Below are 19,842 nucleotides of genomic sequence, written 5' to 3'. Positions count from 1 at the left end.
ACTTTGCCCCTAAACGGGACAGTCGCGACTCTTAGAGAGAAGGTAAAAAAATCTTATGGGCCCGGGCTAAACTGGTTAGATGCAATCTCAACTTGCGCTAAGCAACGGGAAATTTCTTTCGCCCAGTATAGCACCATGTGGATTTCTTGTGTTCTTCAATACATATTGACCAAATTTTGCAAAAATTATCATATTCCACTTGATTTATTTTAATGCCACAAGTGCTCATTACGCTTTTTTTTTAAATATTTTAATATGGATTTAGTTTTATTACCTTTTTGCTCCTTTGCCTTATTTAAAAAAAAAAAAATATTTTTACTTTCAGACAAAACGATTAGAGCGTGATAAATTGATTTAAATTCAAGGTAAATGGTTTTAATTTTTTTAAATGTTTTATATGTTCTCAGACCCTCCTCTCTTTATTTTTAACGTATGAGAATATGCTAATTCACTAATTTTATGCTTCAATGAAATCTTAAATGATGTATTCATATTTAAGAACCGACTTGGTTAATCTTACAGCATTTATATCAATACATCTTCATATGAAGTAAATGAAAATTTTTTAAAATGTATGAATGAAATATAATTCTGTAAAATTACTATTTTCAAAATTGCGAGCAACTCACTTTTGTACAAAGTATCTGTTAGTATATAACAATTTATAATATCAACCTGAATATTGATTTATTTATTAAAGATTGATGTTTATTTTTGTAACTACAACAAAGAGAAGGAAAATAATGTAACCTTTAACATTTTTCCTTGATATGCCGTACATAAAATTAAAAATCACTTGCAGTGTCACTCTCGCATTAAATTTTGAGCCTCAAACAAAGCAGTTTTGTTTGATGAGGCAGAGGAAACGACAAAACATTATCTGCCTAACATTAACAGGGGGGGGGAGGGGCGATTTATCTATCCCAATCCAGAAATTGAGAAAGCTTTTGCAATTTTTCATAAATTGTTTCGGTTTCTTTTGAGAGACCAAGAGTTATTGTTTTTGAGAAATGAGAAAGGTGTTATAAAAAGTACAAGCAAACAAAAACTTTCAGAATTTGACAAAATGAAGGAGGAATGTGAAAGCTGCAATCGTCCTATGATGGAACTCATTTTAAAATGCGTTTCTGCTTTTAAATAAACTTTTGAACAATTAAAAAAGATAAGCCATTATCCAAATGTAAACGGAGGAAAAAATGTAAGTACACAATTGTAAAGTTTAGTGCTGCAGAATAATATTTTTTGATATTAACTTATACTCAGCTTTGAAAATTAAAAGTAAGGAGTTTTGCAAGAGTTTATTTTACTTTTAAAGGACTAATTTCTTGTTTAAAGGTGCAATTTTTAAAATGTTACATGGCATCTCCTCACTTATGGGCAGCCCCTAACGAATTTTACGGAATTTTTGCTTTAAACACAGTTGCAAATTAATGAGTTCTTAACAGCCCTTAAAACTTTTTTCTTGAGTTAGGCAATATATTCTCAAGCAAAAAATTGTGTCAGCAATGCTAAATTTATTAACAAACAAAATTACATAAACTATTTATATAATGCTTTACCGCAAAATGCATTGACACTTACCTCTTTTTTAGTAATAGATCACAAAATTTTGCTAACAATTCTGGAGATTTACTAGATGAATTTGCTATTCTTGTTACATTGTTATTATTTATAAATTTTCCACAAGCCTTTTGAGAAGAAAAAAAAAAATCACTAAAAATTTAGGAAACCAAACTTTATACATATAACATTTGACATAACTAAAATTAAGTTTAGAAATACACTCAATTTATAACATCTTTTGCATATGCAACTTATTTTAATGCATCACATTGCTATAACAGAGTAAGTCTTGGTTTTTATTTTTGAGTCCACATTTTTAGCAAAATATTTTGTTGCATTTAGTCAATGAAAAAATGATACAAAAACATAATATGCCTCTTATTGTTTCAATATTCATGCGTAAATATGGGTTGACTACAATTTCATAGTCTACTCGTACTTGAAGTAGAGTACATTTAGCTAACAGCTTTTTTCGCAAGAGGGCTTTAGTTTATATGGCACTAATTTTAAACTTGTTAAATTATTTTGCTGCCTCTTCACAGTGCATTTGCTTCTCAGTTTTCTAATACCTAAAGCCTAAAACACCAGCTTCCAATTGCCAGCCTCCAAATTTCTAGCATAAGATTTAAGTAGAAAATGTGGTGAAATGAAAACAAATTAATGGTTATAATGTTTCTCTTTTTTTGAGCTTTCAACAAGAAAAACCTCAATTCGATTGCTTTCAGCAAAACAATGCAGCCATTGATTAAATGCAACTCCTTTCAAAGATCTTTTTTAAAGAACATCATTTCCCAGTGTGTTAAAAAGTTGGTTTTTTGTTCTTGAAATGATTGAAGAACACTTCAATAAAATATGCTAAAGAGTTTTCCTTTTCAGAAGCTCTATAAGAGCAGCAGGCAAAAAGCTCCCAATAAGCAGAGTAGGCAGCTGCCTAAGGCAGCAAATTTTCAGGGGTGGCTAATTTTGCTTTAACAGTTTTTTTTTTTTTTTATTATTATTATTTTTCTTGAAAGTGAAATATTAGCATTCTTTCATTTTCCATAGCGACATCCTTTTCTTGTATTTTAATGTTTACTTTCACACATCCTATGAAGGCGGGCGTCCATTTTGTTTGGTCAGAAGTAGCAACAAAATTAGGGTTTGACTAAGGCTTTTAGTACCTTATGAAAGTTTATTCAATTTTGGTTTCTTAACAAAAAGTACTGACAAAAAAAGTACTGAGTACTTAACGAGAGGCAATTATTGGAGCATGGAAAAGGTATTAAAATTTCTTTATTTATGGAAGGTTATTCTCAAAGGAAAATAGCTCCTCTGTTAACAATTAGTAAAAGTGTAATACAAAATACGCTAAAAATATCAAGTCTATAGTAATTAAAATTATTATATTATTATAAGAACTGGAAGATCAAAAATAACTGCAAAGCATGAGGACACAGCTTTAAAATTCATAATCACATCAAATCAATGTACGTTGTATTATCCCAATGAAGCATCTTTAAGAATAAAATGATATAGGAGCCTTGCAACAATCACACATAAACAAACACAAAATGAATATGTAAATAAAGCCACAAGACCTTCCCTTAATGCAATAACACAAACAGCATCGGTAATCTTACCATATTTATTAATTTAATTATTGGTATGAGTAGATTTTTATCCCTCTGATATTTACTTGCATTCAATTTTAGTTAAAAAGGTAGTTGGAAAATATAAAAGAGGATAATATTTCCCCACTTTTACATCCCTGACAATCGGATAGCCAGATTTTTAGTAGACAATAGCATAAGAAAAGGTCATATGTCAAGATTATAGGTTAAGAAAAGGGCTAAGCATTAGTGAATAGTGCCACATTGGTGACTTCAATGAAAATTAATGGTCACCAAAATGTTAAAATTGGTCACATTTGGTGACTGGCAATACCGAGTTTTGAGCTCTATTATTAGGTCAAATTCAGTTCTCATTCAATCATAGAAAAAATACCAAACTAGAAATAAGAATTACATAACAGCTTACTTTATCAAGTGCAGCAACAAACCCAGCTTCATTATTAAATGCAGTCATAACTAAGGCGTTATATTTTCGATGTACTTCTAAAATAGTATTAACATAAATTTTAGGATCATTTATCCCACCATCACCACACTTTTCTATTGCTGAAAGACCTTGATAATGAATGTGGCTTTCTAGCCTAGTCCGTAACTCTCCAAGACCATCAAAGATTCTTGAAACAAGTTGAAACATTCTTCCAAGATCTGTAAAAAAAAAAAAAAAAATATCTTATAAAAAAGAACACAATTTTAAAATTTTATTTTTTAAAAACTGTTTGTTCACAAAACTAGAATATAAACAAATCTTTGAAATAAATCTTAAAATTTTTGGTAAAAACCGTCTTTTAAATACATTAAATTGAAATACACTGAACAAAATTGAATGAGAGAACGAACAGATTAACAGTCATAAGAAAATTCACACTTGCAGTGACCACACAGGCGAATCAGTCTTAATAGAACTGCTACAATATTTGTAGAATTTTCTATCATACCACATTTCAACTGAATTTAAGTAACTTTTGATAGTTAATACAAACCAAATTGAAGAGTTTTATGGCTGCATGCTTGTACAGCCTAGTTTTGGTAATTTTTCATACTACTGCATGATTGCAGTACTTTCATTACTATTCAATTACCTAAGTAAACCCACAAAACAATTACCGTATATATTTGAGTACAAGTCGAGAAATTTGGTACAAAAAAATGGGGCTAAAAGATAAGGGGACAACTTATACACCCAACGTAAAATTTCTGAAAATTTTCCCCGAACAATTCACAGGGAAAAAAACTTGAAATCAGGAAAAAATTTCCCAATTTTGTCTAACCATTTAAATAGAAGCTAAAGAAGCAAATACAGTAGGCCCTTGTTATATTGCTAATTCTGATATATCGCTCTTTTCTTCTGTCTCCTGAAATATTAAAGCCTAAAAAAATTAAAAACCTGATTTAAGTTTGAAACCATTCATGAAAACAAGAGGTGTTAGCCAGAAAAGGTTTCTTCTTTATTTGTGAATGAAAAAACGAAGATGCTTCTATTCTTCTGAATTCACTGGAAAAACAGTGGCAATTCCTGTCATCCAAATGTACATACCCACAGAATATTTCACTTGAAGATGTAGTTTGGAAACTACTTGACATTTTCTTTTGTATTGATACAAAGGCCTTTACAATGACAGGGTTGCCACTCAATTTTGGGGCGAAAAAAATTCCCTGTGTTTTCCCTGCATGAAAATGAAACATTTCAAACAAGCCAACACATACCCCCGTATGAAAAAGAACATCAATATCTTGATAAGTTCACAACAGGAAGTAAAATCGAAACAAAAAATAAATAAATAAATAAGGGAAAATAAATAAGAATTCATAATAACTGAAATAATAGCATGGTGGTTGAATATATTTTACTTTTTAAGCAAGTTAAAAAAAAAAAAAAAAGCCTTCTCTTAACCATTCATAACTTTTACACTTTTAGGTCCAAGTAAAGTAGAACAATGAATATTGACGACTAATTTCATACACTCTAAATTAAATTATCATGAAATTCAAAATACATGTTAAATAAAACAATTTAAAAAATCTGTTTTTATGATCAACATTTTAATATTTACCTTTAAAAAAAAATCAAAATTACCATTTTTTTTAACTTCATTTCTGAACACTATTAATGTTACTATTATTACTATTTGTTTATTTATTTTTGGTAATTTATATATTTGGGCATTGATTTTTGCAACTTCAATTTTTGAAAAAAATATTTTCCCTGTATTTTCCAGGTTTTGGAGGAAAATTTCAAAATTCCTTGGATTTCCCCCAACCCCCTTTTTTTGTTATTTCAATTTCCTGTGTTTTCCCTGTTTCTTCAGGTTTCCCTGTGGCATGGCAACACTGAATGAGTGAGAGACAGCAGGTAAGTGTCCTACTGGCGCAAAATTAGAAAACATATGCTCTTATTTGACCGCCTTTTAGTACAGAAAAGATTTGCATCAAAGAATGATCTCTACAAGTGAAAAAGTTCTCTGTAAACAATCTGGTTACTTTTACTTTGCACAGCCATTCTACAGCAAATTGAAGAGATTTTTTCAATAGCCTTTCTAGACTATTGAAAAAATAAAGTGGTATTGGATTACTCACTCATATCTCACGGTAGTTAAGAAAGATAATCTTCAATTCACCATTTGATGTTTTTACTTTTCTGACACTGAAAATTTACTTAAATTTCAATCTTCCTTAAATTTTAATATGAGTGATAGTACATTCGAGAATTACATCAAAATCATTTGAAAACCATGTCAAGAAGAACAAACGCTAATTTACTTGTATGCCTGGATGGATACCTATTTTTTCTGATCTCGATTATATTGCGCTTTTTATTTGTCCCTCAAAAAGCGCGATATAATGAGAGGTTACTGTACTTATATATTCTACTATAATTCTTTATGGTGTGACTCTGAAATACTGACAAAATAATTGCACAGGGTTCATACCCTTCAGGAAGGAAAAAAATTCAAGCACTTTTCAAGGCAAAAAAAAATTTTTTCAAGGCAATATCATAAATGTGTACCAAAAACAGTGTATGAAGATTTCATTTAATGCAAACATATAAATAATAGCTGATATAAAAAAGTAAAGGAAAACAAAATTGTCTTTTCCACAAGAAAAGAAACTTTAATAAAAGATCTACTGTGTAGCAAGTTTTCTGCAAATGTCCAAAAAGCTCGGTTATAAAGAGGAGCAGATCCCATGAGGTTCAATTTTGCAATCTTCACATTCAAAGTAGTATATTTTATAGAATCTGTGAGCTAATATTATTTTTAAAAAAACTTTTGTTAATGCTTTTTACTTTAATGGGAAGAAACCAAGTTCACCTAAGTTCACCGGAATAGCCAGCAGGGAAGTTTTGAAGCCCGCCCCCCTTCCTCCTGGCTTCAACATTTATTTCCAATATTGATAGTGATTTATACACATATAAGGGTGTTTACACATATAAGGGAGAACTGAAAAAAAACACCCAGAAGGAAATTTCCGGTTGTACTATTAAGTTCAAAAATATTAGAGGTTTACAAATTATTTATAAGTATGCAAAGTTTGCAAATCAATTATTCGTAACTTATTTAGCCAATAAAGCATTTGAACTGTCCTCAAATAAATTTAAAAATCAGTAAGAAAGAAAACATTTCATAAAAGTCTCCAGTTCAGTCTCCCCACCTCAAAATTCGCAAAAGCTGCATAAGAAGTGATAAATACATACTCTGAATGTAAACTTGAGCCTGCTTTTACTGAATAACTTATAATAGTCAATAAATGTGCAAGTTCAGATTTATAGAGCCATATTTCCAAACTGAAAAGCTTCACAAGAAGTTGACGTACATTATGAAAAAGTAGTTTTATTTTGGGAACAAATGGGTTATTGTTGAAATTAGAATTTAAATTTAATAAAGTGATAATATTCAGGTGTGATTGTGAGTTCATAAAAAATCACCTGAAAGTTTCACTGAGCTGATCAGGGGGAGGGGGGGAAGTAATTTTTAAAACTATTTTTAAACTCTGTTACAAGTGAAAATTAGCTACTGATAACAAAAATCAAATTCGCAAAATTAAAAAGCATTTGTAATTAAACAGAAGTAATTAATTTTTTAGTTAATAAAAAATATAAAACAAGCTAATCTGATGTAGCACATGTCAAAATAATTTCTAATTGCCAAAAATATAAAAATATTTACAAGATGCAAAAGGGTTGAAACCAAAAACAAGGGAAGCAAACAGACCCGGCTCTTGAGGTAGGCAACCTAGGCGTTTGCCTAGGGCGGCAGATTTTAGGGGCGGCAAATTTCGAAGTTGAATTTTTTTTTTAAATTTTTTTTAAGTATGAATATCTGTTTCAGCGCTATAAGATTCACTGATTCAATGCTAAAATAATAATAATTTAGAATTTTTACCAGTGCTTGGATATGCAAAAACCAGTTTGTAATTCAACTAGAAATTCACTTCCATTTTAAGCACTTAATTATTATTTTTATTTTATTAATATATTACTTTTTATATTATTATTAATATTATTCAATGGGGGGGGGGCACTTGTCAATATCGCCTAGGGCAGCAGAACTACTAGAGCCGACCCTGGAAGCAAATTTTCGCGAATTAAGTTCAATGTTGTCACTTTACTAAAATTAAACATAAAGTATGCTAATCTAAGGTGGCATATATGATTAGCCAAAATATTTGACCATTTTTATTTTTTTGGAAACTCATATCCCAAAAAGATGCATATGAATGATGTTTAAAACCACTTTTATTTTTTCTAACCTTAAGAGCCATTATTTTGCAGTTCAGACAAGGTGTGGCAGTGACCATTTCTGATTTTCCTAATTTTTTTATATGTCAAAGTAGGTCATGAGAAGTGAACATTCTGAAATTTTTAGCCTTCCAAAAAAAATTTTTCTCTCGTTAAAAATTCCCTAAGTTTGATGTTTTGCAGCGCTTTTTTAGAAAAATTCTAAAAGTCGCATTTCGGTGCGCTTTAGCTCTTTCCAGAAACACCACCTCACCGTTATGTTTATATTTATTGGTTGTACTGTATCTAGTGATGATGGCTTCACAGCTATTTTGGTTGGAGGTTGTTGCTTTCTTATGATAAGGGATCGCAAAGTATGGATTTTATCCGTTTTCGCCCAAGTTTAACCTGCGATATTTCCCCCAAAAAGCCACCCCCCGAAAAAAATGTAACATATACTGAAAATTCTTACTATGAAGAGAGTAACTGGCACAAAATTTGTTTGAGGTTTAATTTTTTTTAGGAGAAAAATACCCTGATATTTTTTAAATTTTCAAAAATTGTGCTTTTATAATCGCAATTAACTCAAAACAGCATCACTAGGAAAAAAATACTTTTATATATTATGGTACCTGGCAATGTATAAAACATCATGAAAAAGAAAGCAGCATGGAATCTCTTCTTGTTTTCCAGAAAAAAAAATTTTTGTAGCTCATTTTATGCGCTTTCTCGTACGTAAAAGGTGTGTCCAGTATGCGAATTAGATCTGCTAAAACTTAAAGGATGTAGTAAGAATGTATATATGTGTGTATAGAGAAAGAGAAAAAGACTAGCAATACTTTATTTTTCTGATTTTTACAAATTGATGGTATTTTAATTGCAGGTAAATCGGAAAACGATAAATGGATATCATATATATATATATATATATATATATATATATATATATATATATATATATATATATATATATATATATACACATTGATTTATCGTATCAATCCCAAAATAATTCTTTCTTATTTATGTCCATAGCAATGGAAGAAATTTCATGAACAATATATGCTTCACTTTCTTCTAAATGTCTATTTTCTATGTCATCTTCAAATACCTCTAAAAGGCTGTCGGTTCTTGATGAATCAGTATTATACGCTTTTTTTCCCCTTTGTATATCGGCTAAAACTAGCTTGAATTCGATTTTTTGTCAGATATTCGTTTGGTTGGAATATTTTTATGTCTTCAATCATCTCTGTTCTCATTGCATGTTCTACAACAAAGGAGAAAGCAAAGAAAACATTTTGGAAATCTCATGTGATGGGTGGGCTCTCCCAACTTGTAAAAGTACACGATTTTCATTGAAACAAAAAGAGTTTCTTTATGAAAAGTTCCTTTATGGTGAGAAAACCGGGAGAAAACAGACGCCCGACCAAGTAGAACATGCAGTGAGAACAGAGATGATTGAAGACATAAAAATATTCCAACCAAACCAATATCTGACAAAAAGTCAAATTCAAGCTGTTTTTAGCCGATATACAAAGCAAGAAAAAGCGAATAATACTGATTTATCAAGAACTGACAGCCTTTTAGAGGTATTTGAAGATGACATAGAAAATAGACATTTAGAGGAAAGTGAAGCAGATATTGTTCATGAAATTTCTTCCATTGCTGTGGACATAAATAAGAAAGAATTATTTTGGGATTGATACGATAAATCTATATATATATATATATATATATATATATATATATATATATATATATATATATTTATCGTTTTCCGATTTACCTGCAATACCATCAATTTGTAAAAATCATAAAAATAAAGTATTGCTAGTCTTTTTCTCTTTCTCTATACACACATATATACATTCTTACTACATTCTTTAAGTTTTAGCAGATCTAATCCGCATACTGGACACACGTTTTACGTACGAGAAAACGCATAAAATGAGCTACAAAAAAATTATTTTCTGGAAAACAAGAAGAGATCCCATGCTGCTTTCTTTTTCATGATGTTTTACACATAGCCAGGTACCATAATATATAAAAGGTTTTTTTTTTCTAGTGATGCTGTTTTGAGTTAATTGCAATCAAAAAAGCCCAATTTTTGAAAATTTGAAAAATATCAGGGTATTTTTCTCCTGAAAAAAATTAAACCTCAAACAAATTTTGTGCCATTTACTCTCTTCATAGTATGAATTTTCAGTATATGTTACATTTTTTTGGGGGGGGGTGGCTTTTTGGGGGAAATATTGCAGGTTAAACTTGCGCGAAAACGGATAAAATCCATACTTTGCAATCCCTTATCTGAAGAAAGCAACAACCTCCAACCAAAATAACTATGAAGTCATCATCACTAGATACAGTACAACCAATAAATATAAACATAACCGTGAGATGGTGTTTCTGTAAAGAGCTAAAGCGCACCAAAATGCGACTTTTAGAATTTTTCTAAAAAAGCGCTGAAAAACGTCAAACTTTGGGAATTTTTAACGAGAGAAAAAAATTTTTTGGAAGACTAAAAATTTCAGAATGTTCACTTCTCATGACCTACTTTGACATATAAAAAAATTAGGAAAATCAAAAATGGTCACTGCCAAAATTTCCGTTTTTTGTCTGAATTTCAAAATTTTTTAGAGGTCATCAAAAGTCATTTTCGTAGTCAAAAATGGGACTTATAGACCTTTGCATTTTGGCCCAAATCTAATTGAATAACAATTATGGCAGAACATTTTACATTTTGATGTTTAAGTACATTAGATAATAGTCTCACACACTGAGTTATGTAGCTGTAACTTAATAATTAAAATAATGGCAGCAGGCCAAAGTTCAAGGTCAAATGTAAAATTTTTACTCATTTTAAAGAGTCATAACTCGCTTGGGGATAAAAACAAAGGGAAATATGGCAAAAACTAATCACTGGAGTCACACTAATGAGAAAATATAGCTGTAATAGTGTGTTTGTTTACCCTTTATTGGTTACAGCCCCTCAAAGATCAGAAAATTGAGAAAAATGACATTTTTAGACTCCTGTAAACCCAAAGGGGATGGAATTAAAAATAAAATTTCTTAGCCAATTGAATATTCCATTCAAGTACTATACATGTTATATATATTGTTTTGTGTATTTAGTTTTTAAAAAAGATACAGGTCTTTGAAATTGAGCAATTTTGCTTGTTAATTCACACTCTAAAACAGAAATAAAAAGTATGAAAACTTCACTGCACTTTCTTAAATTACGTATAGTGTGCTCTATGTAATATATTATACTGGAAAAAGATATTTTAAGTATAAAAATAATTATTTTAATTTGATAACGTAGAAATATTTGGATATAAATGAGTAGTTCATACATGATTGACAGCTTAAGTAGTTAATTTATAGACTATCTAAATACAGAAATTTTCAATACATACAAACATACGCTCTGTACATTAACCTATGTAACTTGCCTAAACATGTGCAAAAGCATTATCTACATAGTTGAAAGGAAAAAAAAAGGTGCGTTTTTCATTTCTTGCTTCAGTGCAGTTTCAAGAAAATGAACTCACACAGTAGTACTATAGTTCTGGTGGTGACACAGCATATGGCGTACTGAAATACTTTACTCAAATACACAACAAAAATAGAAAGAACTTTCTTATGTAATCACGAAACGGATGTCAACTTGAGAGCTGAATGGCATTTCTATGCAATATCACACTGTAATGGACATTGTAACAGAATCAGAAGAACCGTAAAAAGAATTGATACTACTAAGACTAGCTTGCAAAGAACTACTAGAAGTCACATTTTTTAATTCCTACAGAAATGTATACCTTCTGCATTTTTGCTACTAAACATTGCATGTATCCTTGTGAGCATTCAGTATATTAAACTAGCTGAAAAAATGCTGCAAGAAATGTTGGACTCTGCAAATAAAATTCCCAATACAACATTTAATCACTGCTTTATGCCACCATATTTAAATATTATCACTGTAAAATTAGTGTCCCCTAGCAATAGGTATGAAGAATAGTGTGTTACTAAAAAAACTATCAAAAGAAAATGCCCATCATTGTCAAAAAAAGTTATAACATAGCTTGTGTTGATCACTAAATTTAGAACCCATGTCATTGTCTTGCTCCTAGTACATTTTCAAAGCATCAAATTATGAATGTGCCTTGGTAAAGCATTCCAAAACGCCATATACTTGAGTCACCATTACAAATTACTAGGTGACTACTAGGTGAGTTCATTTTTTCAAAACTACACTCAAACAAGAAATAAAAAATGCACTTTTTAAAATTTAATTTTGTATATATAATGTTTTTGCATATGTTTAAGGCAATTTAGATATGTTAATGCACAGGACATATGTTTGTGTGTATTAAAAATTTGTGTGTGTAGATAGGCTATAAATTAACTACTTAAGCTGTCAATCAAGTATGAACTACTCATTCATATCCAAATATTTCTAAGTTATCAAATTAAAATAGTTTTTTTTTATACTTGAAATATGTTTTTTCAGTATAATATATTATATAGGCCATTTAAGAAAGTGCAATGAAGTTTTCACACTTTTTATTTCTGTTTTAGTGAGTAAATTAACTAGCAAAATTGCTAAATTTCAAAGACTGCATCTTTTTTACAAACCAAATACATAAAACAATATATATAACATGTATAGTACTTGAATAGAATATTCAATTGGCCAAGAAATTTTATTTTTAATTCCATCCCCTTTTGGTTTACAGGGGTCTAAAAATGTCATTTTTCTCAATTTTCTGATCTTTGAGGGACTGTAACCAATAAAGGGTAATCAAACACACAGCAACAGTTACATATTCTTATTAGCATGGTTCCAGTGATTAGTTTTTGCTGTATTTCATTTTGTGTTTCCGTAACCTACGCGAGTTATCCCCCTTTGAAATGAGTAAAAATTTTACATTTGACCTTGAACTTTAAACTGTTGCCATTATTTTAATTATTAAGTTACAACCACGTAACTCAGCATGTAAGACTATCATCTTATGCACTTTAACATCAAAGCGTAAAATTAACTGCCATAAATGTAATTCAAATAGATTTTGGCCAAAATGCAAAGGTCTAAAAGTCCCATTTTTGACTGTGAAAATCACTTTTAATAACTTCTAAAAAATCAAGGGTTAAGGTTAGAGAAAAAATAAAAGTGGTTTTAAACATCATTCATATGCATCTTTTTGGGATATGAGTTTCAAAAAATTTAAAAACGGTCGAGCACATTTATTCGTTGAATTTGTATGGAATGACCCTTTTACTAACTTTTTAAAAGTTTTATTTTTAAAAATCGCGGCAAAACATTCCCAATTTCATTCCGAAAGTAAGAGCTTGACTTATTGCCTCTGAAAGTAGGTGGGGGTCAGCTTATGCACAAGAGCATAATGTTTTAACTCTGCATTTATTGTTCAATTAGTGCTTTCATTGCTAAGGCAAACTCAAAAAAGAACTATTTTAATGACAAGTTTACAGTAAATTGAATGAAAATGAGGAAAAGCAAGTTACCTTCATTTTTGTCATCATTTAGAAGGTTTTGAAATTCTGAATGAAATATCTCAAGGTGCTTTTGAATTAAAACTTTTTCACACGTTTTGGCAACAATATCAAGTGTTGTCTCATGAAGATATAACTGAACACGTCTTTGCTCTTCTAGCAGTCGTTGTTCAGCCTAAAAAAAAAATTAAGTAATAACAGAATTGTCCTTAGCTATATAGCAGTAGTTACCAAACATTTATCAAGAAAAATTGATAGAATAATGAACATTGTTATTCTTAAACTGCACAGCAGTTTCATTAAGATATATAGCAGAACTTTAAGCAACTGCATATATTAGCATTCACTTCAAAATTTTGATTTACTTTTACAATCTTACGTAAAACACAAAAATTTTATTTTTAAAACAAACAAAATACTGCAACAGAACAGGAATACAAAAACAAAAAAGATTTGGAATTATAAAAAAATGAAGAACAAACATCTACAAGAGGATTTAAATCATATTATAAAGTGGACAGGTAAGTGGGGTATGGCAGTTAATGTTGAGAAATGTCGTCAAGTGCTGTGTTAAAGTCATCTGAATAAGTATACAATTTATTATGTATCAACTACTTTAGTAGAGTTGTGGGTGCTTGAAACTGCTTACAATAAGAGGTTGTAATGAGTGAGGGGGTAGATAGCTTTAAAAAGGCCATAGATCTTCATTGGGGGGCAAATAAACTGACAAGGACCAGCCCAGCTGAGCCCAGAGCCTGTTGAAGGTCATCACATTTATCTTTGATAATATTTAAACAATCTTCAACTACTACACAAGTGTTTAAAATTAAGATCTGATCAAAATAAACTATGGAATTGGGAAAATATTGCTTGGCAACAGAAAAACACACTAGAAAAATAACATACAAGATAGGTTAACTAGAGGAAAAGCATTTCAATTTGGGGTAGTACTTTTTTATTTATACTAAAGGTCAAAAACTGTTTAGAAAAATTTACATTTTGGCAAACAAAGCAAAATTTTTCTGAGAAAAGTACGAATTTCCTTAAAGCATGATTATTTAAACCTGATACTTCCTTTTATGCTTGCATTACGCTTAGTTTTATGAGTGGAGCCAAAGCTTTAAAAAAAAAAAAAACTTTGGTTAATGGTCAATTTAACTATGTAAGAAAAGTTTACTTTATCAAGGATATGAAACAGAAAGGAATGATCTTGTTATGTTAATTTTACTGCCTTACAAGTATTACTTACTGTATGCTCTATGTTCATGCAATGTGCAATTTTGATCTAAGTTCGCTACAATGGTAGATTGTCCGACGGGGCACAAACTCAAGTCCAGCTGGTTAACAGCCAAACGCTCTACTGATGGTGCTATACAGCTCTCAGGCTCAACAATGAAAGGTAAACTTATTAATTTCACAGAACAACTCCGTCTGTTGCTTTTAAGGGTTTTTTTTTTTTTAAACAGGCAAAATATGAGGTTTTTTTTTTTTTGCCAAAAGCAGCAGAAGGAAAATAGGATTAGAATTCTAAAGGAAAAAAATCCAACCTGAATTTGAACCGACGGCCCTCCCACAATGCTCCAGAAAACCACACAAATGTGTCTTCAATTCCAAAATTCCTGGAAGTGATGTGTAGTAAAAAAAGAAAAACATTTTCATTTTTGGGACAAAAAAACAATTTCTAGACCATGGGTCTATTTTTTTTCATTAGCCAGCAGGATAAGTTTCAAAATGAGGGGTAAAACATGAAATTTGACTACAAAATAAGGAAGGTCTCGCACAGCAACAGAAAAACAATTTTAATCTTAGACAATCAAGTTTTTCTATTAACCTTTTTCATATATTCTGTGACAGGATTTTGTCGAATGAAATCTGTACTCTCTGTAGTATAGAACCTTTCCGTATCACCAAGGAATGTATTTTCAAAAGCTTCTTTATAAACAGAAAGATTTTGCCCTCTCGCAGAAGGATCATCTTCATTTAACCCTAGTTCAACTGCAAGACAAATGAAAACTATTTAATTAAAAAATCACCAGGTTTTATTTAATTTGCAATAAGAAATGTAACAATATATTAGAATCTATCTCAAGAAAGAACACCAATTTAAAAATCAATCATTAGATAATTTAGTTGCTTAATGGCAAGTTCTTCAAAATAAGAATTTGTCAATTAAATAAATTAAAAATTATCACAAATATAGATACCTATCCACATTAAAACTAACAAAATATAATTTTTACTTTTGTAAAAAAAAAAAAAAAACACCTTCAGAGTGAATTAAATTGAAAACTGGACAGCGTTACATTTTGGTGGTTTTACCCCAGTAATGGCAGAAACAAAATCCAAGATCCTTCCAGAAGCAAATAGATTTTTGCCAAGGTCGGAGGCTTCTCCCGGAGGTTGACACAAAGCTTAGGCATTCTATACAGTAAAAACAATTCAGAAACGTTCCTGGAAAATAATGGGAAGCTGATATGCCCAACTTCCGCCAGTTACATATCTTGCAAAAAACAGGAAAGTTTTCCGCTAAATGTCAGTAACCTTTCTGAAAAATTTAGAAATCTTCCCGATGAAAGCCAGTCATGTCCCGGGAACCTACAAGTAAAACTTAGGGTTAAAGTAAGATTCCATATACGGCTCATTTCACATGAATTCGCCTAAATTAAATAGTCGATCATGCTGTCATGTCTCCGATTTTGTCCGTTATTTTCTTCCGAATAGATATCTATAAGACAAGCTCAAATAAATTTTTTAATTTTTTGAGTAAAAATTACGCTTTGGAGAATTTTTTCAAAAATTCGATTTTTGATCATTTTTCTGAGTCACCGTTTTGGCATGAATTTAGAAAATCTCTCTAATTTCTCTATTTTTCAACCAATTAAGCTGAATTTGGTATCAATTTCAAGCTGATATTTTTCTTTTTCAGTGCAAACAACAGAAAGTATTCTGTGAATAGTTGGGAGTTGCCACTCCTTATCTAAAGTCAGTTTTTAGGCTTTTTCAATAGGAAGATTAAATAAGTCATATCTCTGGAGAACCAAATATGATCTTCATCAAAAATTTTTCATAGCATATTAAATTATTCTTTTGCTATGTATAAAAAAGTAGAAGGGTATTTTTTGTTGTTGTGAAATAAAATAATTAAGTTTGTTTTGCAGAAAATACAAGTTTTCTATAACTGTCCCTTTGAGCTTAAAAAAGCCCAAAAACTTTTCAGAACAATTGATACTCTAATGTCGAAGGATAAAAATTGATTTATATCGATAGTTTATCGTTAAAAAGTTGTCCACTTTGGAAAAGAATTGTGCAAAAACATTCATGCATGAGTATTGTAAGAGTGGAGGATCATTGTCAGGTGTTACGTGATCCAAACACGTTTATGCTATGAAAACTTTTGAATAGTATTCATTTCTTAAATTTCAGAAGTTTTAATTTATTTCCCTTTTTTCTTTAAACATTGATCAATAAGTAACTATGACACAATGAAGATACATTAGATGCTACAAAAGGTACAAATTTTTACTTTACCATAGCAATTCATAACACCACTGACAAGCCTAGTATTGATAGTTTCTCCATTTCTTTCTTTCTCGATAAGTTTCAAAACAGCACTGGTAACCTAGTTAGGATGAAGTAATCTAAATAAACCACACCAAGAAACAATAATCTAAACATTGGGGAAGTGCAAAAGTTCTAGCTGTTTTTGGATAGGAAATTTTAAATGGAATTGACATCACACATGACATTGTAATGATGCAAATAGTTTCCCATCAAACGTGAGGATGCCTCACATACAGGGTGTTCCGTTTTAACCTGCAAAAACCCCTATTTTTGCAACCATTTGTCCTAGATGCATACTCCCAATTGAAAAAAAATGTTCAAAATCAGATGCAGAGTTAATATTTTGACAGTTTGAAGTGAAAATAAAAATGAGTCAAAAAATACAAAATGTAACTTTTTATTTAGGCCCCAAGTCCCCTAACTTATATTTAGAGGAATAATCTCCATTAAAAATTATTACTGACACATTGACTCTATTGAAAAAAAAATTCTAACACATAAAGTTTGAAGTTAGTACAACCAACATTCACACAGATATGAAACGCAGCGTTTTGTGACTTACACCACTTTACATTCGCCGTCAATAACACCTTTTTGGGGAAAATATAGTGGTTACCAAGGGTTTAAAATGTGTGCAAAGAGTGGTTCTTCAAATTGTTCCAGGTCTTATAGTTTGGTTTTGCATGTCATGGCATAACATTTGCATTTAGTTTGGAATAGCAATGAAAAATATACTCAGTTTTTTCATTTTGACAACCTGCCATTCCTCTGAAAGGGGAATAAGTTCCAACTTTATCTTCTGTACGGTCCTTTAAAACTTTGAACTCTAATATCTCCTTGAATTTTGGTCGCACAAATGTCAAGTTTTTTGTGTTAGTAATATTTTTCAATGGAGATTATTTCCCTAAATATAAGTTAGGGGACCAGGGCCAGTATAAAAAGTTAAATTTTGTATTTTTTGACTCATTTTTACTTTCGCTTCAAACTTTCTATGTCTAAACTCTGCATCTGATTTTGTACACTTTTGCAATTAGAAGTATGCATCTTGGACTAATGGTTGCAAAAATAAAGGTCTTGCAGGTAAAACGGAACACCCTGTATAGCTGCATTGTCTATCACAAAGTTACTCATCACAAAAAAAAAAATCTCAGAAGGTGTAACATGAAAAGTGAGATGGAGCATATAAGACAGTTTGTTATAAGAGTTAGATACAAAGAGTACAGCAGCCGCATATGTAGCAATGTTTGTCAAGTGGGGTAGATGCAATATAAGAAAGCACATGTTATGAATGGATTCGTAAATTTAGGGAAGGAGACAAAAGCCGCTAAGAAAGGAAACATTTCTTGCTCCCAAACAGTTGCAGTCCTAGTCTTACCCTTACATTGACCTAAATTAGAAGCTAATTTTTGAATCTGCAATCTAGATTCAAATAAAAATCCCCCCCCTCCTAAAAAGAATGACATGCTTGTATATATTCTTATTTTTGTAGTCTACTCTTATGCAATTTCTTTCATTTATCTATCAAGTTAGTGATAAATAAAATATGTTATTTTTCAAAAATTGGCAAGTTTAATAAAAGCTGTACATATAGATAAGGTTATACGTATCTCCAAATTTACACCAAGTTAGTTTCATTAGTAAACATCAATTTGTTAAAACAGTCAAACCCCATGAACACAAACTTGCTTAACGCGAAATTTTGCTCAGCGCAAAATAAATGCCACTCCCGGTCAGATAAAGCTACAAATTAGTGTTAAATCAATCGCTCAACATGAAGAGGATTTCGATAAATTCCGGCATAAGACGAAGAAAACTTTAAGATCTTTAAAGAAAGGGAAAAGAAAAAAATTAAACACCCAACTTTTTGCATGAAATTACTATTGAAAGTTGAAAGATCTGCACTTGGACACAAGCGATATAGATGGCAGCAAAAAAATCTCTCTCCCTGCCGTAGGAAAATAGTGAAAATCTCATTGCTTCAAGAAAGTACGAACTTTAGCTGTTACCCATGCTAACAGTAAAAAAGCTTGGATGAACCATGAAATTTTTACCGAGCGGCTAATAAACCTAGATTTAAAATTTCCTCATGAAAAGGGATAAATTTGTCAAATTCTGGACAACTGTTCTGCAAATGCAGAGATTTAAGGTCTAAAAGCGATAAAATGTGTTTTTTTACCCGCCAACACTGCAGCGAGAACCCAGTCTTGCGATCAAGGAAAAAATCAGTTGTTCGAAAATGCACTATCGTAGAGAACTGCTCCAAACAGGTATTGCCTTTTTGACTTACTTGTGTTTCTTACTTAAACTATAAATATAAATGCTTGTGTGTACATTTTTGCGCAAATGCACTTTGGTTCCTATACTTTTTGAGTCGCAAAAACCAAAAAAACTTGTCTGCTTAGATAAAATCCGGTAAATGTGGAAATCAGTTAACGCAAAATGCAATTAAGACGAAATATTTTGGGGTCCTCGTCAAGTCCGTGTGAACAAGGTTTGACTCTACAATATTGCTAGTGGTCCTTTATGTCTCAATTGTGTGGGATCCTTCTCTCAAAAATGGTTGTGTACTGTTAACTTAAAAAGATACAGGGAAAAGTTTATACCTGTTTATGTAATGGCCGGAACAAAAAATCACGCCAAGAAACTAGAGCAAGCTAAAATATAGAAGACAGTAAATATTAAAACAATATTTATCTGATTACTATAAAATAAGGTGTCTTAGTAAACTTATGCATGTAAAATCACAGAGTAATGAATATAAAAATACTAAAAAGAAAAAATAATTAATTATAAACAGAAATCAATACAGTAGCATGTACCATATTTTCTGTGAATTATCTGTTAAAAAGAGAAAAGTTAATGTGGTGCAGATTATACTTATTT

General features: G+C 30.7%; 1 protein-coding gene across 1 annotated transcript in view; it reads right to left on the bottom strand.

Annotated features, from left to right (window-relative positions):
- LOC129231362 (cullin-1-like) overlaps positions 1–19,842 on the bottom strand; it is a 77,355-nt gene that overhangs the window by 52,037 nt on the left and 5,476 nt on the right. The window contains exons 4-9 of the mRNA XM_054865658.1: positions 19,563–19,613; positions 16,927–17,017; positions 15,230–15,393; positions 13,411–13,573; positions 3,580–3,818; positions 1,582–1,688 (exon numbers count right to left, since the gene is read on the bottom strand). Coding sequence (XP_054721633.1) covers positions 1,582–1,688; positions 3,580–3,818; positions 13,411–13,573; positions 15,230–15,393; positions 16,927–17,017; positions 19,563–19,613 — 815 coding nt within the window. The remainder of the gene's footprint in view (positions 1–1,581; positions 1,689–3,579; positions 3,819–13,410; positions 13,574–15,229; positions 15,394–16,926; positions 17,018–19,562; positions 19,614–19,842) is intronic.

This window comes from Uloborus diversus, chromosome 10, assembly GCF_026930045.1.
Source record: "Uloborus diversus isolate 005 chromosome 10, Udiv.v.3.1, whole genome shotgun sequence".
Taxonomy (NCBI): Eukaryota; Metazoa; Arthropoda; class Arachnida; order Araneae; family Uloboridae; genus Uloborus; species Uloborus diversus.
The sequence above is the reverse complement of the archived record's forward strand: the minus strand, read 5'-3'. Positions and strand labels throughout refer to the sequence as shown.